The sequence below is a fragment of the Odocoileus virginianus genome, chromosome 2 (genome assembly GCF_023699985.2).
Source record: "Odocoileus virginianus isolate 20LAN1187 ecotype Illinois chromosome 2, Ovbor_1.2, whole genome shotgun sequence".
Taxonomy (NCBI): Eukaryota; Metazoa; Chordata; class Mammalia; order Artiodactyla; family Cervidae; genus Odocoileus; species Odocoileus virginianus.
The window spans coordinates 6,193,965-6,220,635 of NC_069675.1; the positions used below are offsets into that span (position 1 = coordinate 6,193,965).

Genomic DNA, 26,671 nt, shown 5'->3' on the forward strand with positions numbered 1-26,671 from the left:
AGCTTCATTGGCTAATGGGAAGAATTAAAGCACTTTCCACTAGTATGTGTCTTAAAATACAAAGAGCAACCTACTTGGTATAGAATCAGGGACATATTTTCCTATCTGCAATGAATGACACAGAAGGCAAATTTCAAAGATAATGGCCATTATGGAAACCCACTGCAGTGTCTGCTGAAATTAGCACTCAAGAATAAGGCAATTTCTATCCCAATAGCTCTTCCCTTGGAGTCTGGCCTCGGTTGATATCAGTAACACTGTTGAATCACCTAGAGTTTCACTGAGTGGCTGGAATCAGAGTGTACTAAGTAACTTGAAAAAAAATAAATAAACTATATAAACTTTACGTCTTAGATACAGGTATAAGAATGAATTGTTTACACTTTAAAAATTATGTACTCTCATAAACATTTATTTTTACCATGAAATAAAGATGTACACAGTAAACAGTTTGGAAGCTACAAAGGACTACAACTTCAAGCCGTAAAACACTAACTTCCTCACTCTGGCCCTTCCACCTCTAAGTGCCGGCAGAGTGCAGTGTGTGTGCGTTTTTGTTGGTTTTTTGGCCACCCCTGTGGCATGCAGAGCTTCCCCAATCAGGGGTCGAACCTGCGTGCAGCCCTGCAGGGGGAGTGCAGAGTCTTCACCACTGTGTGTGTGTTTAATCACTTTTTCAACTTAGGGAGTGGCCCCCAAAGCTTCAGAGCAGCCTAATCCCCCTGCCTTCAAGGAAGAGCAGCAAACAAGAGTGAAAGGGAGAGATGATGAAACGAGTTCACTGTCATTAAGCTTGCTTTAAAATTAATCGAGAAAACTGGTTACTTGTTTAACAGCAACCGAAAGTCTGCATCTATCACCCTTTTAATTGTAAAGATTAAACTCTAGTTGAAATCAGTAAATTCATCATTTACCTAAAAAAAAAATCCACATCAGAGTCTGTTTACTCCATTTCCTTAACAAGCAATGAAGAACTTCATGCTCGTGTGCGATACAGAATCTTAGCTTTTTTTATTTGTAGGAAAAAAGGGACAAAACTTCCCTCCCCATCAAGGTTACTAGAAGAAATTAGGTAATAAAAGGGAGAAATGAAATTACTCAAGTCCACCAGTACTTTTCTCATAATTCCAAATTTAAAAAACAACAATGAAAGTTCTCTCAGGTTTGGAAATCTCTCTAAAATACAGAGGTGCAAGAAAGCAACAGATTTCTCTCATCACATTGACAAGTTTAATGTTCTAAAAAAGTCTTTCCTCCAGGGAAATTCACATGACCAATTACTGAATATAATCACACAACTCCATTTCAACTAGTGTAAAGTCAACGTGCTTAAGCTAGAACCATCCTTGAGAAGACAGAATCATCTTTTGATACATTTCAATAGATAAATATATCAAGACTAATCAAAAAGCCTCTTGAAAGAATAAAATAGCTCTTTGTATACCAAATTAGAACCTGAAAGGTAAAAGAATGTACATTATTTTCACATATACAAACTATGCACTAAAGTAAAAAAAATAGAGTGTCCTTTAAGTCGAGCCTAGGCTCTGTCCGTGACACGGTCCACAGGTCGCACACTAGCAGGTGGGTCCGTCACGCTGAGCGTCGCTCCTGCCTGTCTCTACAACAAAGCAACGGGAGCCAGTGTCAGTCGCTGGGCATATTCTGGGCTTTGGTTACATAAACATTGTTACATTTGGAGATCCAAGTTCATGAAACAAATTACAGAAATTTTTAAATAAAACTTACATGGAAAGACAGCACCTATTCCAGACAGAGAGTTAAGAAAATATAAAAACACCTTCTTCATATAGAGCATGAGAGGTTTTCTAGTCTAATCAACAAGCATGTGGTCAGCTCCGTGCAACAGAAAAGACGCAGGCTGAGCTGGTGGGATTAACTGGAGTGTGCTTTCAAACACGCAGCAATGGCATCACCACCCAGGAAGACAGCAGCTTGCATTTACCGGGCAATGTATATTGACCCTGCCAGCTAGAGACAGCTACATTGTTATCCAATCTAGAGACTGGAAATTGAGACACGGAGAGGTTCAAACTGGCATTTGAGTCCAGTCGGATGTTGCCAGGAAAGGAGAACAGAATAATTTTGGTGCAAAAGGTTTCTTTCAGGAGTACAGTACCTCCTCAAATATAGGAGAACCAAGCACTGTGAGTTCACCTACAATCAGACCTGAGGTCAAGTGGACTAGAGAGGAGCCCACTGGTGCAGACACCTTCTGCAGGGAGTGGGCTGCCCTAATAACCCCCACCTTCATCTCGAGAAAGTGTTAGCTTAGCTACTGGTGAAGTTACATTATACTCTGGAAGACCTAAGGTCAGCTGGAAAGAATTAACTTTTTTCCAGTGTAATAGTTCTCAAATGATGCTGTTATGATGGCAGGCTAGAAATAATATTAACACATAAATTACCTGTCAAATTTACTGGCGAACAAATACTTAGAAATTCAGGTTAATAATTTTACCTGTCCTGAAATATCTCAAGGGTAGTCAAGTAGTAGAGGAAACAAATTTCGTTTCCCATCTGGAGACTGAAGGAAACGGCAAAAATTACAATGGAATGCATCTGGGCTCAATGTAACGGAATTGCTAAAAACAAGGTAGTTCATTCCCAGCAGGAGACCCAGCTAGGAGAACAGGCTAGAAGACCTCCTATGTGATCCACCTTTCCACTTCCTAATTCTCTGAAACTCATTCTCCCTTATTCTTATACAATGCATTCTTTCTTCCTCAGGTTCTGCTTTAAAACTTCACTTCTCATGTTTCTATCTTTGCCTCCCAGATTCTAAAAATGTACAAAAAAAAAAAGACAAACTGATTCAGTTTGAATATTACCAATTTGGAAAAATATTTTCTTTTTCCAGGTTGGCAAATTCAAAATCAGAAGCATCAATTCTTCTCAGTTAAATCTATAAATTAGTTCAACTATAATAAAAATTTTCATGGTATTTTCTTATACATGGTAAATTGATTTTAAGATTAATCTTAAAAAATGAAAAACAGCTCAGAAAATTTTTAAAATAAGAAGATGAGGAAATTTGCCTTGCTTTGTGAATATCAAAACATATTATTCACAGGTAATGATCACTAAACAACTGACAAGTGGTTAAATATTTGGGAAAAATAGTTGAGTTAAATCTTTTCTGAAGCTATGTGCATTAAAGATTTAAGCATAAAATACAAAACCACAACTGATAGTAAAATGTAAGTTAATAACCCTGAGAAAGACTTTCCTAAGTTAGCAATCTATTAAAGGCAGAATCATGCAAAGTATGAGAAGGCTGGACCAGATAAAAAACAAAGACCAAAAAGTTCTTAGAATCAATATGAAAAAATTAGTCTTTCTATAGAAAAATAAATTAAGGATGAAATGGGCAACTCAGATAAGAAATATAAATAACCAACAAATACGAAAAGAAGGTAGTTGCATCAGTAACTTTAAAAATGCAATTCACTCTATTTTACCTATGAGAAGGGCACAAGATAGACAGGTGGTAAACACACACATGATCATCAGTGTTACTGATGATAAAAGTCCAATCCATCAGCAGGACGTGGTTTACAGAAACTATACTGAACCCAGAATGTACTAGTACCCAGCTGCACAAAATCACATGTCTTGTCTACGGATACAGAGTTTCGTACACCAAGAGGAAGAAGCGGGTTACCTGAGGGCACACAAATGATATTCTCTTCCTCTTCACACACAAACACAAAAAATTTGAGATATATTTATCAAAATGTTGAAACAGTATTGTATCTGCAGGGGTAAGATCATGGTTTTCATTTTTCCTTTATGTTTTTTCTGCACGTTATGGGCTTTTCCACTTTCATTTAAGCACTGATAACACCACTGTTTGCTAACTGGCGAGTGACTCACCCAGCAAGGCTGTGTTTTCACCTGCATCCTCTTTAAAGCTGGCGTCACAGGGTGGCACAGGGTCACTGGTAGAGGGCATCTCGGAGCTGCCGGTGTCACTTCTCTCGGCGTCTGCTACCATGAGACTAAGATCTGCAGCCGAGACGCCCCCAGGGGGGGATTCTGGGGCAGTCGCCTCCTGTGCGTCCTCAAGCTCGCCCTTGAGAGTCAGAGCAAAGAAACACCTTTTCTCAGTAACACCATCAAGCTTGTCTATCATCATCTGCTCATAATTCAAACAAACTATTTAAACATCAATATTGCAAAAAGCACATCAGTGTCTTCTTAGCATCACCAGAAAGCGAGTTACTTCTCAGTAAGTAGCTTTTCATGGCCTAAATGCTTTTCCTCCAAAAAACCATGTTTCCCTTGACACAAGCGATGCCACCTTTTAAACTACGTATTGACAGAAAGTGAAGCTCTGTCACAAATGATTGTCCTGACTTCCTGAGCAGCCTGGCTGGCTGATGAGCACTGAGACCAGGGTCCTGAGCTTGAAAGACCGCCGCAACCGCTGCCAGCGGCCAGCGCTCAGGAGACACGCAGGCCCCTGAGCATCAGGGGGCGCAGTGCCCGGCTCACTCAGAGAGCGCCGATTCTGCACCGGGTGTCTGTCTGCTGCCAGTGTGCCTCCACTGCCCCACGTGCTGCTTTAAAGAAGAAAATGAGGCCATGAAAGTGTGCACAGGAGACCCTACAAGCACCCCTGCATTGAGTCTCAAAACCTGGGGGCCATCCAGAAACCTTTTTTGATTAACGCCAGAGTCAAAGTTGTGATGGACGCATCTGCTGGTCAAAGACCGACTGGAGGGGGGGGGTGGGTGTCCTGTGAGCCCGGGCTGAGACTGAGCACCACACAGCCTAGCTGCCCGCTCCACTCCTAGGGTCCTCAGGACCAAAGGCACTGCTGCTCCCGCTGCCGGCTCCACCTGTGTTCTAGAACCTTCTTCTGACTCCTGGACCCCGCGTGGCTCACTGCCTTCCCACAGGCACCCCAGAGAAGACGCCTGCCACACCAACCACCAAGTGCTGCCGGGCTGCCGTCGTACCGCGCTCCCGCTCAGCCGGCCCTGACCTGTGTTTCCAGGTCCTTGTCTGAACACCTGCCAGGCTGAACTAGCTGCCCATCTCAGGCCCCACGTGGTCACTCGCCATTGACCTGTGATACGCAGAGCCATTAACACGCAGCTCAAATGTCCCTCCAGCAACCCCTCCCTGAGCTCCCCCATTGCTGCTGGCAGGGTCAAGGCTTCCCCCCTCTGTGCCCCCCACTCTCCAAACAGGCCTCCTGGGCCAGCGCGGTGGGGTGCATGCCTGCCCCCTGCCAGTCCAGATGGCGGAATCCCTGGGAGCCAGTGAGCAGAAGGGTGGAGTCCTGTCCAGCTCTGTCTCTCCAGAGCCAAGTCCAGACCCAGCACTGCACACCCCTGATAAGGGCTGACCCCGGGAGCAAACACGACAGTGACAAGAGGCATGTCAAAGTGGTCACAGCTGCAAAGTCGGGCACCACTCTGTGAGGGCCAATGGCTGCTCTCACTGTGGTCATTTCTCACTGTGGAAATTAGAACTAGTTACCACACGAGAGGAGAGTGTAAAACTCGCTACAACTCAATGCAGGGGGGTCAGCGGGTCTAAAGAAAAAGGCAGATCTGTCAAAGAATTAAAAAAATAAATAAAGGCAAGACAAGTTAATTTCTTAAGTGTGATTTCAAATTACTGTAGGTTTCTTCAGAACAGAAAACAACCTTTCTGGGAACACATATTCTAGCCTTCTGAAACATTCTGAAAGCAAGACAACCTGATGTAAAATGAGTCTTGATTTTTAACGTGTGAAATATATGTAGATACATTTCCAAAAACAGTCTCAATGCTAAGGTCAATGGAATGCCTTTTCCACAAATGTTTAGAAATGAAAAGCAGGTTTAAAGTTACCAACTAATGAAGACAGCAACTCAAAAAGAGTTTCAGAGTGCATCCACAGAAGGAAGAGGAGGAAAACTGCCAGGAAACCACCTGTTTAATCCCTGGCTTCCACTGTTTAAGACCGGTCCCAGCAGGGCTGGGCAAGACAGGAATGAGCCACGGTCACTAAGAAAGCCCAGGACACCAGCCAAGCTGAGGAGAGCCACCAGTTATCAGAGACAATCAATCAATGAACATTAGAGATTCTAGAGCAAAGACACATTTTCTAGACATCCAGGTGGGTAAGGTTCCAGTAAGACAGTTCTGCCTCCCTCTGTGTATCCACACTGAGGCCTCTGCAACTCACACTTGAACAGTGTTAATTCACAGAAAATCACCCTGGTTATTAAGACAGTGCGTGGTCCCCTAGCTCTCTTTTGAAGATATGCTGAGCTGGAAAACGAAAAATATTTTGAAGGGGGCCTGCAGCTTTGAGGGCTGATACAGTCACATAAAACCATTATCATAAAAAAAGTCTCTTTAGTAAATGCTGCAAAAACCTCTTATGTTTAGCAACCAGAATAATATTATCTGATATTTAAATTACTTCTCTCAAAGATCTCTGTTTCAAAACAATTTATATTTAACCAAGAGTATCTTGGGACAGTAACAGATTCTATTTAGACTCTAAAAAATATAACAATCTAGGAAAACCTGTTTTCCCTCTTTTTGGGTAGGAGGGCTTGGACCCTGGAATTAAGCAAACTTACACCTGAAAGCTGATACCCCATCACATCACTCGTGACTTTAGGTGAGCGACTTCTCGCTAAGCTCGTGTTTCTGGTTACTAAAGGCGGCTACTAAAGGTGGCTACTAAGGGCGGCTACTAAGGGCAGCTACTAAAGGTGGCTACTAAAGGTGGCTGCTAAGGGCAGCTGCTAAGGGCGGCTGCTAAGGGTGGCTACTAGAACAGTGCGCCCCTCCCAAGGGGCCAGGAGCCAGTGTCTTGACTCGCGCGAGTCATTCAGTGCACGGCTGCAATAACCTGCTCTCTCACTCCGCTCTCCTGGCTCTCTTCTCTGAGCGCGGTCCTGTGACCAGCCCAGTATGGCAAAGTGATGGAGCACGTTCGCTGCAGCAGGAATTTCCCCTGCGGCATCTGACTCTGAAACCCAGGTATCGGGCGAGCTCCTGTCCAGAGGTGCTGGCTTTTGCTCCCTTGTATGTAAAGTGTGCACCTGGCCCCTTGCAGGTCAGATGTTTTACACTCACTATTTCTAAGACACTGACCAGGATCTGTAAGACCCTGCAGAGTGTTACAACATATAGCAAAAATACCACTCTAAGTATGAACTTTAAGCATATACCTAGTGTATTATTTGATAACTCTGTAAGTTCATTGATTTGGGGGGAATGTCTTAAGAATTCACTTTTAATATAGAGGAAAATTTCTTTAGGAACCAGCAGAACCCTAGAAGGAGCATCTGGTTCACTCCTCCTGCCTCTGGTCAGGAACAGAATCAAATCACTCAGGGAGAATGGGGGCAGTGGGGTGGGGGAGCAGAGATTGAATATAAACAAAAACATAACAAACCCAATATCCCAGGGCTTTGATGACATCAAGTTTACACATTGGACACGTGCGGTGATCCAAAAGCCATGGGTCAATGCATATTCTATGAAAAATATGCCTAAAAAAATTAAGTACGTGTTAATATCTTAAAATAATTGCTTATACCTTATAAAGGAAATAACACATCCTACCAACTCATCTTCTTGTTTACAAGTCAAATGCCGTCATATCAAAATTCGAGTGTATCCACTTACCCTGGGTGGTTACCTGTTCTACTTTCCAAATTAAATGGAATTTGGCATTTAGAGGGAAATTCCCCCTTCACTGCATGAAAACAGCATGGTTTATTTCTGTATCATGCCGGAATGTATTTTTATGTGCCTCTGTTAGCCTTTTGGGAATGAATGTGACCTAAGAAACTGAAGAGTAAACTAACAGTAACAAGCTAATAAAAACTGATAGTATCTTATATAAAGTGACTCCAGTAGAAATACAACAAAATATCAATTAAAATATTAAAGTCATCTTTGGGCCACAAGTTAAACACTTATTTTTTGTCTTTATGTATTTTTGTAGCATCTACATTTTTCTAGAATGAACACATTAGTTTCAGAATTAAAAAAAGAAATCACATATGAATTTTCTTATTTTACTAATGTTTTCATTGGCTCACTTCCCCTCTTGGGTGATGAATCTACAGTTTATCTGTGCTGCAGGTAAGCGGGTGTGGGGATCAGAACCACACGGATTAGGCTCAGATGCCAGCTGTGTGATCAGATGCTATGACTCTGAGCTAGATCCTGAGGTCCCTCTGCACCTACCCCAAAAGCTGTTCTGAGGAGCAAACATGCCATGTGACTACTAGGGTAGTGGGCACTATAAATTCTCAGCAATTTTTCATTATTATTACTGTCATCATTGTCTAAAGACCTTTTCTCCAAAGGGAAACCTGTCACGGCAGTTAAAAACAGCAGCAGGTAAGGACGTAAGGTGGTCCAACCCAGCTTGTCTTGTGACCTGTCCATCCTTAAACTGAGACTGACCCACAGGAATAGTTTTGAGGAAAATAAAACAAACATGTTGGTTCCATCGGGAAATTAGTTGAAATAAATCACAGGAGAAAACTGGGGTGGGGTGGGGGCAGGAAATGAAAACCCTACTAAGGAGACCAGGATACATGCACATTCAGGATACACTCAGCTGTTTATGATATGAGTGCAAGTCCCAGCTCGGCCATCAGGAGCATCTCCATTTCCTGCAAAAGGAAATCTGGCTGCTCACTGTGTGGCATTCAAGGCAGAAAGGCTTGCCCTCAACCAGCCTAGAGTAATAATTCTTTTCTATTTTAATAATGTTCTACAGGACACCGTCAACTGACATGGACCCCAATTCATTAAGGACCCGGCACACCAACCCGCATGAACTCCTGTAGATTTAAGTTCACATCTTGAAGCAGGGAAATTAATTTTTTTATTCTGCTCCGCACTGCTTCCTGTCCTCTACAGAACTCCTGAGAACTTTATCTCCTATAAAGTACTGGTGTATACGCTGAACACTCACAAACATAAAGTGAGGCACAACTGCATAACAACTTGGGACCTGCTTCTAATCGGTGCAAAGCAGAACTTAAAATGACCAGTTTTAAAACATAGTCTCTGTACACCTTTCTGCTGACAAAGCAATTTTTAAAGAAAAGTTATCAAAGCACCTCATGATTAAAAAGGAAACATAATTTCTTATTGCTTAAAAAAAAACTAGTTAAATAAAGGAGGAGTATTTATTTCACACAACCCCAGAAAGAATTCAAACTCAGGGTGCAAGTAACAGCAGAGCCTAATCTAAGATAAAAGGCATCTCCATAGAAAAATAACAGATAAAAATACATAACCAGGAAATGTCTTTAAGGATAACATTTCTAATAAATGTCTGGGAAAAGTTCACTAGTTTAAAACATAAGAATTAAAATATTTAAAAGCTAAAAAAAAACCCAATGATAATAGCAGCAGAGCCTGAGCCAGGTCTGTTGACTGTCCCTGGCCCTCTCACCCAGGGCCTTCACCTGGCCAGCTTCAGGTTCCTTTCTCCCAACATGGCAGACTTTCTCCATTGATAAATGTACAGTATAGACCCCCAGGACCCTACTGAAGCCTCCTCGCCTATAAGATAAAAAGCCAATCTGTAACAAAATGAGACAGTGGGTCTTAATGGTCACCTAAAGTATTCAAGCAAAACAGTCTTAAAGTAAAACAGTACAAGAGGACCTTGAAGACTTTGAGCTTCTTTTCTAAGAGGTGAGATGATTGCAAGATATCACCTGATAGTAAGATTCTTCATATCCTGAAAGACATGTTCCCTATTTGATCAGAAACCTGAAATTTGTGAATTTTAACATCTCAGGAAGTAAGAGAACGTACTTGCATGGCAGAATTCTGATAACGTCCCTTCCTTTAAAATTTTCAATACACACTGCACAACTTTCAGCATCGACATCAATCCCCTGTGAAAAAGAAGAGCAAAGAATTTGCTGTATCCTTAGCAAATAGTATGTGCTTCCCTGGTGGCACAAACTGTAAAGAATCCCCCTGCCAATGCAGGAGATTTGGGTTCAACCCCTGGGTCAGGAAGATCCCCTGTAGGAGAAAATGGCAATCCACTCTAGTATTCTTGCCTGGGAAGTCCCATGGAGAGAGGAGCATGGCGGGCTACAGCCCATGGTGTTGCAGGGTTGGGCATGACTGAGCGACTAATACTAGTAAATAATATACTCGGTAAAACTCACTACAACAAAAACTAAACAAAAATGAAACTCACTACAACTCAACTAAAACAATGATGAATTCTAGTCTGCATTGGTACATCCTGAAATTAAATACAGATAGTTTCCACTTGGTATTTATTTTTACCACTATCAAAAAGATTTTATTTTTAAAAGAATTTGTCTGAACAGGAAAAAATTTCACTGTCTACCTAATCAGACATGCATGTTTAAATAAGAGGCTGTTCATTTTTTTAAGTGATCATATATTTAAGGGCTGTAGAAATGCAAATGCCTGTTTTATTATAAAAAAATTTTCAAATATAAAACTTAAAAGAGAATGAATATTTAATGAGATATATGTTTTCTGGAATCATTGGAAATATACAAAAGCAGTTTCATTAGAATATGCTAAAGAACAAAGTTATAACTTGCAGATGAGAAAATGCAAAGTTTTAACTCACAGATGAGAAAATACAAATGAGATACTTTCGGACTAAGTATCTGAAAATATTCACCTCACTAGTGATAAAAGAACCACAAATTAAAATAAGTTACCTTTTTTTTTTAAAGTCACTACGTCATGTCCAACTTTGCAACCCCATGGACTGCAGCCCACCAGGCTCCTCTGTCCGTGGGATCTCCCAGACAAGAACACTGGAGTGGGCTGCCACTTCCTCCCCCAGGGCATCTTCCCTACCCAGGGATCGAACTCACGTCTCCTGCACTGGCAGGTGGATTCTTTACCACTGGGAAGCTCGGGTTACTTTTTCAATACATCAAGTTAACAAAGGTAAAAAGAAACAAAAATTTCTGGGGAAGCAGTCTTGTGACACAATTTCAGCTTCTGAGAGTCTGCGGGTCATGACCTTTCTGGGGGTGTCAGCTCATCCCACTTTCCTGTGTACCACCTGGATCTGTCCACCTGGCTTCAGCCCATCAACCAAAATAATAAGCATGGCCGACCTGGTCACCTGACCCAAATTTGGCCGATGAGCTTGTCTCCTTCAGGACTCTGGGATAGGGACTCAGTTATCAGTGTCTATAGCTTTAGCAAGTTAATTTTATGGAACTCAGCTTCACAGTCATCATGTAATTATTTAAAAGTACCTTTAAGCACATGGGTCCCTTGTTAACAAGCAAGCAGTAAAAACTGATTTTATATGTGGATATTGCTATCAAAGATTGCACTAAAATTAACTTTGTTACTGAACTTAAAATTAGATGTTGCAACTAGACATTATCACCTTTTTTCACATGCCAAGAAAGAATGATGAAATCATTTTTACTTCCCTAATGGTCTGCAAGCTTATACAGTACTGTGATTGAGTCCATAAGAAAAACTAGGAAACAACCAGTCTCCGGAACTCGACAAGATGTAGATTTAAGAAAAAACACAGTCTTTATTTGCACAAATTAAACATGCAAGACTGCCAGAAAATCCACCTATATACCTCATGGATCATTTATGGAGACTTTTTTTAACCATTATTTCTGACAATAGTCTGTAGGAGCATATTTTCAAAATTGTTCTGTACAGGAAGAGGGTAATATCACTTGACTTATGTTCCCAAAGACGTCGTGCAGTAAATTACACATATTAATCTATGTCTTCTCATACTTAAGGACAGATTTCCTGCCAGAGAGCAGAAGTTACATTTCAAGAGGAACATAAAACTGTGCTTATCATGGAACTGCTAGCCGAATGCACAGCCTGTCTCAAGATACTTGCTGGGGACTCTCTCCCCCGGGGGGCTCTTCCCTGACAGCTCAGCTGGTAAAGAATCTGCCTGCCAATGCAGGAGACTTAGGTTAGATCCCTGGGTAGGGAAGAGCCCATGGAAAAGGAAATGGCAACGCACTCCAGTATTCTTGCCTAGGAAATTCTGTGGATAGAGATGCTTGGCGGGCTATAGTCCACAGGGTTGCAAAGAGCTGGACATGACTGAGCATGAAGCGTGCACCTCACTCACGCACGCACGCATGCACGCATGCACGCATGCACACATACACACATACACACACACTCTCTCTCTCCGAGCCTCTGCCAGAGACCCTTGTAATTTGTAAATCATATGTTAATCTTTCCATGAGTTGGGATTTTTTTTTTTTTTCACTTTTCCTTTTAAATACAGCCACATGGAAAGAAACCTGGACTCTGCACCAAGTCTGCAAATTCACTGTTACTACAATGTAAGGCATCTGGGAAAGAATGCAGCCAACAATATAATTCCTGGAGTATTCTAATGGTAAATATTCCATAGGAACCATCAATATCTGATCCCAAAGCTTTAAAATCAAAGGTCTATAAATGTAATGAGTGTTATTCTGAAGCTTTAATCCTTTAAGTAGGTCATAAGAGGAGATGTGAACCCAAGGGCACTTGGGGATTGGAGGCTGCAGTGTCAGCGTGGGCCAGGTCTCAACAACTCACGGAGGAAAAAAAGAAAACCAAAACGATGGAACCCACCCATAGCTATGTCACCTCAATGTTTCACAGCACTGAAAAGGACCATTAAAAGAGTAACTATTCTTGCATTAGCAACTGTTTTCCTTGTAAGGAACCTATCCTCTAAGAACAAGAGGTTCTGAGACTTAGGATTTATTGCAAAAATGCTCTGAACTCTGCTGAGTTTGGCCTTTTTGAGACTTCCCTAGTGGTCCAGTGATTAGGACTCAACATCTTTTCTCCTCTTCTCCATAAATCCCAGTCTTTTCTCCCTGTAATTAAGGGAGTCAGAGAGAACGGACAGAGTGTAAGATTTAACAGAGGTGGACTGAAGCCTCAGGGTCTCTGGTAGAGAGACTGGAGCTTCAGTGCGCCGTCCAGTCTGGTGGCAAGTAACCAGTGTGGCCACCTGAGCATCTGACGTGCGGCCAGGGTGACTGAGGAGCTGAGTTTTCAGTTTAATCCAGTTCATTTAAATTCAGACAGGCGTATGTGGCTAGGGGTACCTTCCTGGGCAGCAAGGTGCAGAAGGCTCTTCACATACACTGGAGTGTTTCAGTCAACTCTTCTTTAAAATGAACACATATGTCAAAATTAACAAACTAGCCAAAACTCCATGATCAACACTGTTAGATGAGACATACAAATGGATTGGTATTTTATATATATACATGTATTTTTTAAGATTTTTTTAAAAATGTAGACCATTTTTAAAGTCTTTATTGGATTTGTTACAATTTGCTTTGTTCTATGTTTTGGTTTTCTGGCTGAGAAGTATGTGAGATGTTAGCTACCTGACCAAGGGGATCTAACCCACGCCCTCTGCACTGGAAGGCAAAGTCTTAGGGATGTCCCCAGATTTATATTATAAACAAACAAAAAACAACCATGAAAATATTACCTTTTCTCCATGCTTTACAGTATGAAGAGGAAGCTGCCCAATAACTTTCTTTGTTTCTTTTCTATGGCTCTTAGGGAAGAAAAATATTACAATTATTATTGAAATGTTTAAGTTGCTATTTTAAAAATTCATATAGTGTAAGCAAGCTATGGAAAAAAAAGTCATAAAAAGCAAAAATTTGGTGACTACAATGAAATAACTTAAAAAACAACAACAAAACACTACCTTTTAAGCCCTAAGGTACAGAACAGTCATGTGTAACTTAAGAGCTGTTTGATCAAGAATACTTATATTCAATTCCATGCCTGAAGAAGGAACCAATCTTGTTTGATTATTGGTAAGAATGTAGTCAGCTGAGGACGGGGCTCCATACACTCATCTGTGAAGGCCCCTAAAAGGACAGAGGCTTCCTGATCAGAGGCAGAAGGTGACCCAGCAATGACCATCTGCTGCCTCAGCAGCCAGGAAGTGTGGTTCTCAAGACAACAGGTAACTGTGGGACCCACATGCTCTGCTGCTACTGAGCCAGCACCCCCACAGACAAATGGCTCTGAATGCAGCTCCACTGTGGAGACAGGCAGGCCCAGTTCTCTTCCGAAACACACCCATGTCCCCCCACCCCTCTCGACTTCATGCCTTTTGGTCATCCCTTTATGTCTGGAAAGGAGAGAGGATCTTTGCGGAGTGAGAGATGACCTGATTTCCTACAGCACATAAAGTTGAATATATTCTAATTTAAAACTTATTTAAAAAAAACTCCCACATATCAATACTTAAATATTATAAATGATAATGAAATTAAGAATATTGTCTAATAATTTCAAAAAATATACACAGGAAATATTTACAAACGATCTTTTAAAAAGCAAAGTTAAGAAAGACAGTTACCTGACTTCCGAACTGTGAGCCGGTGTATAGGAAGCGCTGTATGTAGTAAAATATTAGCCAGGCCAATGAGATAATCATCATGGTGATGAAGGCAATGGCTACAAAGACCACGGACTGACCGCTGATGTACTCCTGGACGTGCCGGGTGCCCACCCCGATGGTGACAGTGACTGGAATGTCCTTCTGCACAAGTTCCACAATTTCTCTTCCTTTTGGGTAGCTAACCATAATGACCACTATGTTTCCTGTTCCTTAGTAAAGAACAAAGCAATCAACACGAGAACACAAAATAAGACATGGAGACAGTATGGCTCCATGCACACGTGACCGAAAACTGTGATAAAACGGGACACAAGCCCAAGTAACCAACATGGGTGACCAAGGAGAACACAGACTGGTTACACAAGGAACAGAATAAACAGGGGCTTCTCTGGTGGCTCAGTGGTAAAGAATCTGCCTGACAATGCAAGACACTCAAGTTCGATCCCTTACCCAGGAAGATCCCACATGCCAGAGAAACTTAGCTGGATTTTTCCACAGCTAAACAAGGCTTACCCGTGACCTGAACACTAGACACCTAGCATTTAGTAAACAGCTTTGAAAAAGTGTCCAGTCAAAAACTATCACACAATTATACACAGCAGCTCTACTTTTAACAGCTAAAAACAAAACAAAACAAAAAGAATAAATCACTAAGAAATACCCTCTTGAAAGCAAGAGCCCCCTCACCTCCCCCATTCAGTTTCATTAGAGAATTCTACTCTCAAATCTTTAAAGAGCAACATATAAAGTGTTCCACAGCAGATTTTTAAAAAAAGAAGTCTTAAAATTATTTCTAGCATAATTAAACCAAACATGGTAAAAAAAAAAGAACAACACACACACAAATACCAATTTCACTTGTAAATATTAATACAAACGCCCGAGTGTGCCCATTAACTCAGGGAAGCAATCTGAGAATTCCTACTCTGTTCGGTATTATTTCATGTTGTTCTGAATGCATGAGCAGACAGGACAAAAAAGTAAGAGAAATAAAAAAGAAGGGATATAAATGCCAATTTTACATGAATTTATCTATAAATTGGGCTTCTCTGGTGGCTCAGATGGTAAAAAAAAAAAAATCTGCCTGCAATTTGGGAGACCCAGGTTCGATCCCTGGGTCGGGAATATCCCTGGAGAAGGAATGGCAACCCATTCTAGTATTCTTGCCTGGGAAACCCCAGGGACAGGGGAGCCTAGCGGGTTATAGCTGATGAGGGTCACAAAGAGTTGGATATGACTGAGCGACTAACACTTTCACTTTCCATCTATAAGTTAATCTTTAGAATTATCAATGGGATTTTAAAAACCCTAAGAATTCTGCTTCTAATGTTCACTTAGGGGAAAAATAATCAAGATTAGGAAAACTTTGTAAACAATAAAACTTGAACTAGCCTTTATAGTCAAAATAATTAAGAGTGTGGTAGTAGCATATGACAGCCCAGAAATTAGGCCCCAAAACATAAAAGAATTCGGTAAATGATAAAAGTGGATTTCAAATCAACGGGGTAAAATGGACTATGTAAAAAAAAAAAAAGAAAAAAAAAGTATGGGAGCAACTGAGTACCACCTAAGGATAAAAAAGATGAATCCTTTCTTCACAACTTAAAGCCAAAGTTAAATTCTAAAAAAATCCAAGATGTAAATATATAAAAAAGAAAAAACAGAGAAGAGCCAGAAGAAACATGGACATTAAAAAATAAATAATATTGAAGAAAAACCTTTCCAAGTGTGAAAAATAACCTCAAAACTTTTTAAAAAAAGATTTGAGCAACTGACCAATTATATAGCTTGCAGAAAACACAAATGGGTTTTGTCTTTTAAAAGGCAATTTTAGTGAGATATAATTCACATGCTAGAAAATTCACTCTCTTAAATAAGTGTACAATTCAACGTTTTTGTTGTTCAGTTGCTAAGTCATGTCTGACTCTGCAACCCCACGGACTGCAGCACGCCAGGCCTCCCTGTCCAACACCATCTCCCAGAATTTGCTCAAACTCATGTCCATTGAGTCAGTGATGCCATCCAACCAACTAATCCCCTGTCTCGCGCCCTTCTCTTCTTGCCTTCAATCATTCCCAGCATTACAGTCTTTTCCAATGAGTTGGCTTTTCGCATCAGATGGCCAAAGTTTTGCAGCTCTAGTATCAGTCCTCCCAATGAATATTCTGGGTTGATTTCTTTTAGGATTGACTGGTTTGACCTCTTTGCAGTCCAAAGGACTCTTAAGGGTCTTTTCCAGCACAATTAGAAAGCATCAATTCTTTGGCGCTCAGGGATCTTTACAGTCCAACTCTCACATCATATATGACTACTGAAAAAACCACAGCTTTGCCTAGACGAACCTTTGCCAGCAAAGTGATGCCTCTGCTTTTTAATACTCTGTATAGGTTTGTCATAGCTTTCCTTCCAAGGAGCAAATGTCTTTCAATTTCATGGCTGTAGCTCCCATCTGCAGTGATTTTGGAGCCCAAGAAAAGAAAATCTACCACTGTTTCAACTTTATCCCCTTCTATTTGCCATGAAATGATGGGACCAGATGCCATGATATTAGTTTTTGGAATGTGAGTTTTAAGCCAGTTTTTCTCTCTCCTTTTTGACCTTTATCAAGAGGCTCTTTAGTTCCTCTTCTCTTTCTGCCATTAGAGTACCATCTGCATACCTGAGGTTATTGATATTTCTTCTGGCAATCCTGAACTCAGCTTGTGATTAATCTGGCCTGACATTTTGCATGATGTACTTTGCATACAAGTTAAATAAGCAGAGTGACAATATACAGCCTTGACGTCCTCTTTTTCCAGTCCATTCTTCCTTGTCTGGTTCTAACTGTTGCTCCTTGACCTGCATACAGGTTTCTCAGGAGACAGGTATGGTGGTCTGGTACTCCCATCTCTTTCAGAATTTTCCAGTTTGTTGTGATCCACACAGTCAAAAGCTTTCGTGTGGTCCATGAAGCAGAAGCAGATGTTTTCCTGGAATTCCCAATCCCCCGGCATTGGAAGGTGAACTCTTAACCACTAGATCACCAGGGAAGTCTCTTTTCTAAGTTTTTGCTATCAAAATCTAAATGTCAATCAACAAGAAAACCATTATATAAATTATACTATGTGTACAGACTGAGGCAGCAGTTCTATTACTATTGATGGCAGTCAAGACAGAGGAGGGAAAAAAGTATCATGTAAAAAAAACTGCGTAGACAAGAGGTCTACGTGGTCATATCAGTACAGACACCCCTGAAGATCACACAAACACAGAGCAGCACCTGCCGTGGCGGAGGTGGTGAGGGGAGAAAGCTGGACACAGTAAAAATTCTCTAACCAGTGTACATATTATCCATTCAAAAACTAACCTAAAAAATACATTTAAAGATTGTTCTCCGGCATTACACTGAAACCACATTCTAACACTATTTTATTGTGGGGAGAAAATTTAATCCGTAGCAAATCCGCTGTGGCCCTCGACCGTGGGGATTTAGTTACTGAAACCCCAGAAGAGCAGCCTTCTGAGGTGGCTCCTGTCTAGAAGCCGATGCTGTGACCCGGCCCTAAAAGTGTCACTTGGCAAGTGCCGCGGCTGCCCGAGTGCTCGCACAAGCCTCTGCGTCATCCCTGGGGAGGCTCAATAAGAGCAAGGCATTTCCTGCCTTCAGGGAAATAAACAGCTAGTAGCTGAGAAAGACGAACACAGAAACAAGTAGGAGAACTATACCATGTACGATTACGGGGTGCCTTGTAAGCTGCAGACCCTTTTCATAAACCAAAAAAGTTTCCTTTAATGGAAAATGTCAAGCACACACTAAAGCAGGAAGGACAGTATAGTGAACCCCATGGACCCGTCTCCATGTTTATACACAAAACAAAAACGTTTCTATGCTATGGTTACAGGTACAATTTCTGTACTCATAGAACAATCTTTGGTTGCTAATGCAGAAACCAACTCTCAAGCATTTTCACGTCTGTATCATACTTCACTTGAGGCAGAAAGAGGCGAGTGATCATTTTACAGACCAGGGCTGAGACATCTTAAAGAGAATTGCTCAATGTGACGCAGCACCTGGAAAAGCCAGTTCCAGGGCCTGAAGACCCAGTTCCTGAGTGCACCTCTGCCTTTCCCCCTTGTGAGTGGGGGGTGAGGGAAGGGAGTGGGGAAACACAGGCTTCAGGACCACCAGGCTGGGCTCCAACCTTCCCCTGACAATTCATGTCTGGGTCCTCTGAGAGTATTTCTTCAGCTGTACAATGGAAATGACAATTTTTCTATTTTGGACTGTTGATTATTGAATGATAATGTGGAATAAGGAAAAGCTGCAGAAATGAGGTGATCATATTTACTGGGATGGGAAGGAACTTTCCCCTGGGCAGGGAGTGCATCTTGATGGACAGGAAGAGTTTATCAGGCAAAAAGAAGGGAGGTTTTCTAGGCGGTGTACCATCATAAAAGCATATTTGCATTGGTGACTGGTCTGGCTTGCTTAGTGACTCAATATACATAAACGTATCCTGTTTATCTCATTACTGCCAGTGCCCCATGCAGCTTGGCACATAGTAAGTGTTCAATGAATATTTGTTACCTAAATGAGTGAGGGATGGCGGATGAGCTGAGAACACCTGAAGCTTCAAGGGAGGGGCTGCAGAAACGCTCTGGCTATCAGAAGCACACCTGACCATCTCCAGCACTAATCTCAAGTTTTTCCCCTAAAAAATGCTTAGTTCACTAAGTTGTAAGAAATCATTAAGAAGTAATAACACTGTGCCTGGGCTGAGGGCTAAAATTTGCTACACTCTAAGTACAGAGGGTGCCTTGGACAGCAAGGAGATCAAACCAATCAAACCTAAAGGAAATCAACCCTGAATATTCATTGGAAGGACTGATGCTGAAGCTGAAGCTCCAATACTTTGGCCGCCTGATGCGAAGAGCCGGCTCACAGGAAAAAGACCCTGATGCTGGGAAAGATTGAGGGCAGGAGCACAAGGGGGTGATTGAGAATGAGATGGTTGGATGGCATCACCGACTCAACGGACATAAATTTGTGAAAACTCTGGGAGATAGTGGAGGACAAAGAAGCTTGGCATGTTGCAGTCCATGGGGTGGCAAAGAGTCAGACATGATTTAGCCACTGAAGCAGCAAGACTGCCTCTGTGAACTACTCTAGTTTTAAAATATTTACTTAACATTTATTTATTTGGTTGCACCGAGTCTTCGCTGCAGCATGTGGGATCTAGTTCCCTGACCAGGGATTGAACCTGGGCCCCCTGCATTGGAATTGATGAGTCTTAACCACCGGACCATCAGGGAAGTCCCTTCTAAAACTACTTTAAATCATGAAACTCAGAATTAAGACTTCTTCTATCCCATGACTGGCTTTTCTGGGACGTGTTGGGGGATGAATGGAGGCAGGGCAGTTGAGCTTAGGGTTGTTGGGTGCACGGCCCCCAGGGGTACCTAGCACAGGCCCCTGTCTGGCTCTGCCCCGTCCTCCTATCACAGCCTCCCTGGGCCAGTCTTAGAGCCCTGGTGGCCTGAGAGAGCAAGTCACAGCTGATTTCCAAACCAAACAGCTGAATTTCCTCACAGAAGGCAAAGACGCTCAAAGTCCGGGGACAGGGGAAGAAAAAACCCTTTGAATGTTTTTCTTCCCCAAGCCACACGATGCTACCAATCACCAAAAAAGGCTGTTATGTGCAATGCCCGCCCCTCCCTGCAACCAACCCCCAGTCACTAACTCTTGGAAGGCAGTTTGTTGTATTCCTAACTTAGATGTAACTCAAGGTCTTGCATAGAGCACATGACCATAAACCTTCTTGAAAAATAACAGTTCCTATTACCACCTTGTCAAAAACAAACAAAAAATGTAAAAAAAAAAAAAAAAAAAAACCTGTCTTGGTCTACAGCTTCAAAATTCTGCAGGGTCATATGAGTCTAGTGTACCACTTCTCCTCCCTAGGAAACTATTTAAAGTAGATTTCAACATTCTCTTGAAGGAGACAGGAACTACTAAAATATTTAAAGTGGCGGATTAGATTTCTGGTCTAGAAAACTGACGCAGGCAGCAAGAAATGCATTTTATCCCTTTGCTGTTCACCTGAAACCATCACAACACTGTTAGGGGTGTTTGTATATCCCGATACAAAATAAAAAGTTTAAAAACATAAGAATAAATAGCTTCCTTTGGAAGGAAAAATACACCAAAGATACCCAATGGTGAGAGGTTACTATTGTAATTTTACTTTAATATGCCAAAACATAAAAACTGGTATGCTTTCATAACTGTAAACTTAACAATTTGTAAATGTATGTAAATATGACTATAAAACTATTAAAAGTAAGAATTTTTTTTTAAAAAAAGCACTTTAAAGCTCCAGCATGAAAATCCCATGACCTTTTAGGTTTTCTTTTTTCCCAATAACATCCACAGTCTCTCCATCCTGCACCCAACATGGAAGAATTAAGATTCAGCACAGGTTCAACCTTGGTTTCCAGCATCCCCACACCTCTGTGTATACGACAGAGCAATGCCTCTTAAGTACACTTGTTTTTATTCACCTGCTATAGAATGTCTTGGGCTTCCCAGGTGGCGCTAGTGGTAAAGAACCTGCCTGCCAATGCAGGAGACCTAAGAGATGTGTGTTCAATCCCTGGGCCGGGAAGATCCCCTGGAGGAGGCCACGGCAACCCACTCCAGTTTTCTTGCCTGGAGAACCGCATGGACAGAGAAGCCTGTCGGGCTACAGTCCACAGGGTCACAAAGAGTCGAACACGACTGAAGCGACTTAGCACGCACACACACAACGTCTTTGTGAGTCCTTCCTCCTCACTAGGTGAGGACTACTGTTCTTATTCATTAGTTTTTGTAGCTCCAGCGTCATACAGGATGACCCAATAGAATGGTTTCTGTATGAATGAGTTGACCTGAAAAACTGGTTTCTCTTCTGGTTATTATCCTTGAACTGACCCAAGGGGAGGAGGATATCAGAGACTCTCTTTGCAGGGGAAGTAGTACATGGAATATGAATGGAATGGAAATGTCTCCAGAACGTGAGCTATCATGCAAAACACAAATGTCTTTATGGTTGGCTGGGATGAGTGATGAGGACTCAAAAATACATGCAATTCTTGTCTCAGAATTTCACATTTTGTTTTGGAGAAATCTGGCTTGCTCAAGAATATTCTGTATTTGTCGAGTACAGCACTCAACAATCTTTGCAGTTTTGCTAAATGCATTACTTCATCTCAGTCCTTCGGTCTTGGGCAAGGCCACTCTTGTCACCCAAAAGGTCCTACAGCTCCTCACATAGCCCCCATACCACATTCACCCAGAAACTCTCAACTTAAGCTGTCCTTCAAGACTCCGTCTGCCTGCTAGCTGGGAACAGTCTGAGTTAATCCCACCTGCTATGAGGCTGCAGGGCACCATCTCCTCCTAGGGCACCAAAATACAAGCTAAACTCAAATCTAAATGTTTAGCTCATTTGTGAGGGCAAAGCATTCAAGATCACTGAGCACCACTCACTCATAAAAGACCATTTCCCACGCTCTGCAAACACAGTGTACATCTCTCTCAAGCTAAGGGACTTTTCATCACGTGTCATCTCCCGCCACCCCCACGCTGGTCCCTTCCCCAAACACACCTTTCAGTCCTGCCAACACCTGGCCTCAGTAAACTGCTGACACAAGGAAAGTGCCGGTCTAAACAGCCACTCAAGACGTCAGCTGGAGGATTGGCCTGTAATTAACTAGCAGTCACCACATCAAGGCCAATCCTCTCTAAAAGCTTTCGTTTCAACGGCTTGACTTATATCAATTTTTACTCTTCTTGGTCAAAATAGTCTCTAATCACCTTTGCAGGACCTACATTGGATGCCTCTCCTTTATGCTTTCTAAGCACTTGGGCATATAATTCTGTTGAGGGCCCAACCATAGGGCCTGGAAAGGTCTGTTTATCACTCCACTACGCCGTGAACTCCTCAAAGGCTGGTATGTGTCTTAGGCATTTCTACCTGCAAGCAGGTGCCGTATGTGGCCCAGACTGGCCACTCTCCATTCATCTGTCAAAGGAAAGGGAACCAACCCTGGGCATTACAGTAACAGTCCTCACACTTAGGGCTGTTACAGTCCTGAATATTATCTTAAAGTGAGCCACAGTAAAACATTGACTTCAGTCCACGTCTTGTACTAGATCTTAGCGGTCAAGCAACAGGGTTTAGGAAGACTGCTGAGGGGCTCCCCTGGTGGCCCAGTGGTAAAGAATCAGCCTGATAATGCAGGAGACGCGGGTTCAATCCCTGATCGAGGAAGGTCCCACGTGCCAAGGAGAAACTAATTCAAGCCCTTGCCCCATAACTACTGAGCCTGTGCTCTAGAGGCTGAGCCCAGGAGCAGCAACTACTTAAGTCCGCGCCCCGCAAGAGTATGTGTGCATGGGAAGTCGCTTCAGTCGCGTCCAACTCTTAGTGACCCCGTGGACTGCAGCCCGTCAGGCTCCTCTGTCTATGAGATTCTCCAGGCAAGAATACTGCAGTGGGTTGCAATTTCTTCCTCCAGGGGATCTTCCCGACCCAGGGACCAAACCCAAGTCTCTTATATCTCCTGCTTTGGCAGGTAGGTTCTTTACCACTAGCGTCACCTGGGAAGCCCCCCCCCACAACAGAAGGCACCACGGTGAGAAACCTGCAACTAGAGAGTAGTCCCCGTTTGACACAACTAGAGGAAAGCCCGTGAAGCAGTGAGGAACTGGCACAGCCAAAACAAAGAAAAAAGAAAAACTGTTGAAATTCTGAGACTTGGGAGATCATCACAATCGGAGTTCAGGAGCAGCCACCTGATCTATGTACACAGACCCCAAGTATCACAGGAACATTGAGAACCATGGATCAGTAGTTTTTACTGGCTCCAGCCACATTCTGACAAAATAGGAAAAACTACAAAGTGTGAGCTGCTGTCAAGGTTCTGTGTAACCTTTAAAATCCAAGTCTGTCAAAGCCAGCTCCTCTTCTGACTTAGTTTCATTCACTCCATTCTTAACACCAATCCATTCTCAAAAAGACATGACACAGTTGTACCCTTGTCCCCAGCAGGACTGAGTTCTGAGAATGAAAGGGACCTTTTCCATTTCTAGTCACCAACACAGCACAGACCCTTATATTTCTGCTTGGACTAGCCAATGGACTAAGTGGATTTCAGCTTTTCTTCTGTGTAACCCACTGGTCTCCTTTTAAGTCAGCAGTTCAAATCCGGGATGTTACTGCCATCCTCTCTGCCCCCGGACATTTGGCAATATCTGGAGACATTTCTGGCTGTCACAACTGGAATCCTGTGGATACAGGCCAAGACAGGCCCCTGCAATAAAGAATTATCTGGCCATAGATTGCCTTGTTCCTGGGGGCCAGTCATTTCAATTCTTTGAACATCAGTCTCCTCATCTGTAAAATGGGGTTAAAGCACCTACCTCAAAGGGCTGTAAGCAGAGAACTGACTCTGCACTGGGAACTTTCACACATTTTTTTTAAAAACTGCTAATGCTGTTACTTTTGTCTCTTTCCTCAAACAGAATTAATCTTACACTGAAACAGACTAAAATGGACACTGAGAATGGTAACAGAAGCTTGCAAGAAGATTTAAAATGAGCATCAATGAGGGGCTTTCTGAACCTGGATAAATTATATGTCAGTAAGATAAGCAAGCAAGACTGCTGAACCATGGTTAGAAAAGTGCGATTAGCCTGGAAGGATGTTAGTGTCATTGCCAAAAAATGCAGTAAACACATTTAGAAAATTGTGGGATGGAAAAGAACTGCCATGGAAAAGAGAAAGCCCACAGGAAGCTGCAGACTCAAAAGTGAACGCAAGGACCCAGCATCGGAGAATCCTGGCACATTGCCCTCTCTTCTCCAACAGAACCCTGTCCACAGGATGCGTCTGGAATGCTCTGTGAACTCCAACAGCACTTCTCATGAGAGTCTTGCAGAAACAAGACTTGGGTAAAAAACAACTGGAATAACTGCACCAAAGGTGCTGCCTTGCCCAATGCCACCACATGGACATCTGCTCCCATTTCCTCCCCAAACCCACTTCCTCTCTGTTGCAATTGAGGAATTCCCCCCTCTGCTATCGGAGGTCAACCCCTCCAAGAATCCTGGACATAGCCGCCATCCTTCCCAAAGACCTGACTCTTTCAGTTACCTCTTCTTCACCATCCAACTTCAACATGCCTCACTCACTATGCCGTTCATCCCACCTCTCCCCAAGCTTCTACCCCATTGCTCAGCACCACCCCAGCTTCTACCCCACTGCTCAGCACCTCCCGAGCCCTCGCCAGCCACCGTCTTGAAAGCATCATTCTAACAGTCTCACTTCCCCACCTCTGAACTGACTTCCGTTCCATCACTCTGCTAAAACAGGCCAAGTCCAAAGTCACCCTTCTATCCTCATCTTACAGGTATTCTGAACTTTCATTTAAGAAGCCAAAACAGAACAAAAGTCAAAAAGTACAGGGGAAAAAGGATGTCTGACTTGCAGCAACAGAAACTAAAGATTTTGATCCCAGGAAGTTCAGAATGAGTCTGATCTTAGAAGGCCATCACACTCTGTATCAGTTGAATAGTACTTGGAATTTCAGTTCTGAGAATGATGTATGCCTGTATGCTAAGTTGCTTCAGTTGTGTCCGACTCTTTGTGACCTTATGGGCTGTAGTCCACCAGGCTTGTCCATGGGATTCTGCAGGCAAGACTACTGGAGTGGCTTGCCCAGGCCCTCCTCCAGGGGTTCTTCCTGACCTAGGGATCAAACCTGAGTCTCCTGCATTGCAGGCGGATTCTTCACCGCTGAGCCACCCAGGAAGCCCTTTCTGAGAATGAGAACCCTTGCAAAATAAACCTTTCAAACTCTCACAAGTGCTTGAAGATGTAACCTGTTGCCTCCGAAAACCGCCTGTGGGAAGGGTTGCCTAGCTAAGAACAAAATCTTTCCCTGCATGTTCACTTTAGAAAATTTCATCTAAACTCCACTCAAGGACTCTGACAAAGGAGCCAGTATTACAATCTTCTATTTAGCAAGTGAGAAAACATATTCAACTTAAGGCCGAGTTTTTGGACTCAGTTAAATCCAGACTGTCTCACTTTAAAGTTTAGAATATTGATGTACATTATTAAAGTGGAGAAACCACAGTGTCACCGAGCCACCGCCTTACATGGTGAAGGGACTGCCAGACCCGGCAAAGTCCTGGAAAAGAGCTTCCACTCCAGCCCCATCTGACTTTGGGAAACACTGGCAAGGGACTCCTGATTAAAGAGACTTTCCGCCGGTGAGAACCACAATCCTTCTCATGCGGGATTTGAAATCTTCCGTTCTCCCCACCGCCCTCCTTCCTGCACAGGATACCTATCATCTGAACGACCCGGGGAGAAGATGTAATCCTGTCCGGACGCTCGCCTCCCTCCTTAGAGCACCGGGGGGTCACACCGAGCCAAGCTGGCGCTACCCTTGCAGGTCCCGATGTCCGGAGCCCATCACCGCCGCCCCTCGGGGTCCCGGCAGAAGACCTCGCGGTCGGCTGGGACTCCGGTGCACGGCCGCCCCACCCTGCCCCGCCCGTGCCCGCGCGCCGGCGGCTCACCAGCGTGGGACATGGGCGCGGTGAGGTTGCCTTGGCGCTCCTCGTTGTACAGGACCACCGCCGAGGCGTTCCTCCGCGCCGCCGCCAACACCTTCTCCTTGAAGGTGCAGCCCCCGCGCGCCACCAGCGCGACCCAGGGAGCGGTGCCCCGGCCGCCGGGCACGAGGAAGCGAGTGCCGGCCTCGCAGCCCTCGGGGTCGCGGTCCTCCGCGCGCGGGACGCCCACCAGGCCCCGCGCGCCCTCCTTGGGCGAGCTGTCGCCGAAGCGGCCGCTCTCCGAGACGCTCCTCACGCTCCGGTTGGTCTGCGGGTCCACGTACTCGGTGCTCACCACAGCCGAGAACCACTCGTGAGCCCGGCCCCGGGCCCCAGGAGCGCACAGGGCCAGCGCAAGCAGCGCCAGCGCGCCCCGGGCCTCGGGCCGCCGCCGCCACGCCATGGACGCGCCGCCGGGCTGACCACAAGGAGACCGGCCGGGAGCCGGGCGACTCCCGGCAGGGGCCGGAGGGCGCTCGCCGACGAGGCCGCTGAGAAGAGCGGAGAAGTGAAGTCTCACTACCCAGCCAAGAAAGAGCGAGTCCGGTCTGCAAGCGGCGCCGCGGCGCACGCGCACCTGA

At 43.5% G+C, this 26,671-nt stretch overlaps 1 protein-coding gene across 3 annotated transcripts; it reads right to left on the minus strand.

Annotated features, from left to right (window-relative positions):
- Positions 1 to 391: 391 nt before the first annotated feature.
- Positions 392 to 26,671, minus strand: RNF149 (ring finger protein 149). Of its 3 annotated transcripts, none has more exons than XM_070475162.1 (7): positions 26,055 to 26,668; positions 14,405 to 14,649; positions 13,517 to 13,585; positions 9,826 to 9,908; positions 7,433 to 7,529; positions 3,898 to 4,096; positions 392 to 1,621 (listed from the first exon to the last, which is right to left on the minus strand). In XM_070475162.1, exons 1-7 carry the CDS (start codon positions 26,491 to 26,493, stop codon positions 1,578 to 1,580), a joined length of 1,176 nt encoding a protein of 391 aa, XP_070331263.1. In that variant the 5' UTR covers positions 26,494 to 26,668; the 3' UTR covers positions 392 to 1,577. The 3 variants fall into 3 exon arrangements, with proteins under 3 accessions (XP_070331263.1, XP_070331260.1, XP_070331269.1); XM_070475159.1 differs by having other exon boundaries at positions 14,405 to 14,655; positions 26,055 to 26,667; XM_070475168.1 differs by lacking the exons at positions 7,433 to 7,529; positions 9,826 to 9,908 and having other exon boundaries at positions 14,405 to 14,655; positions 26,055 to 26,671.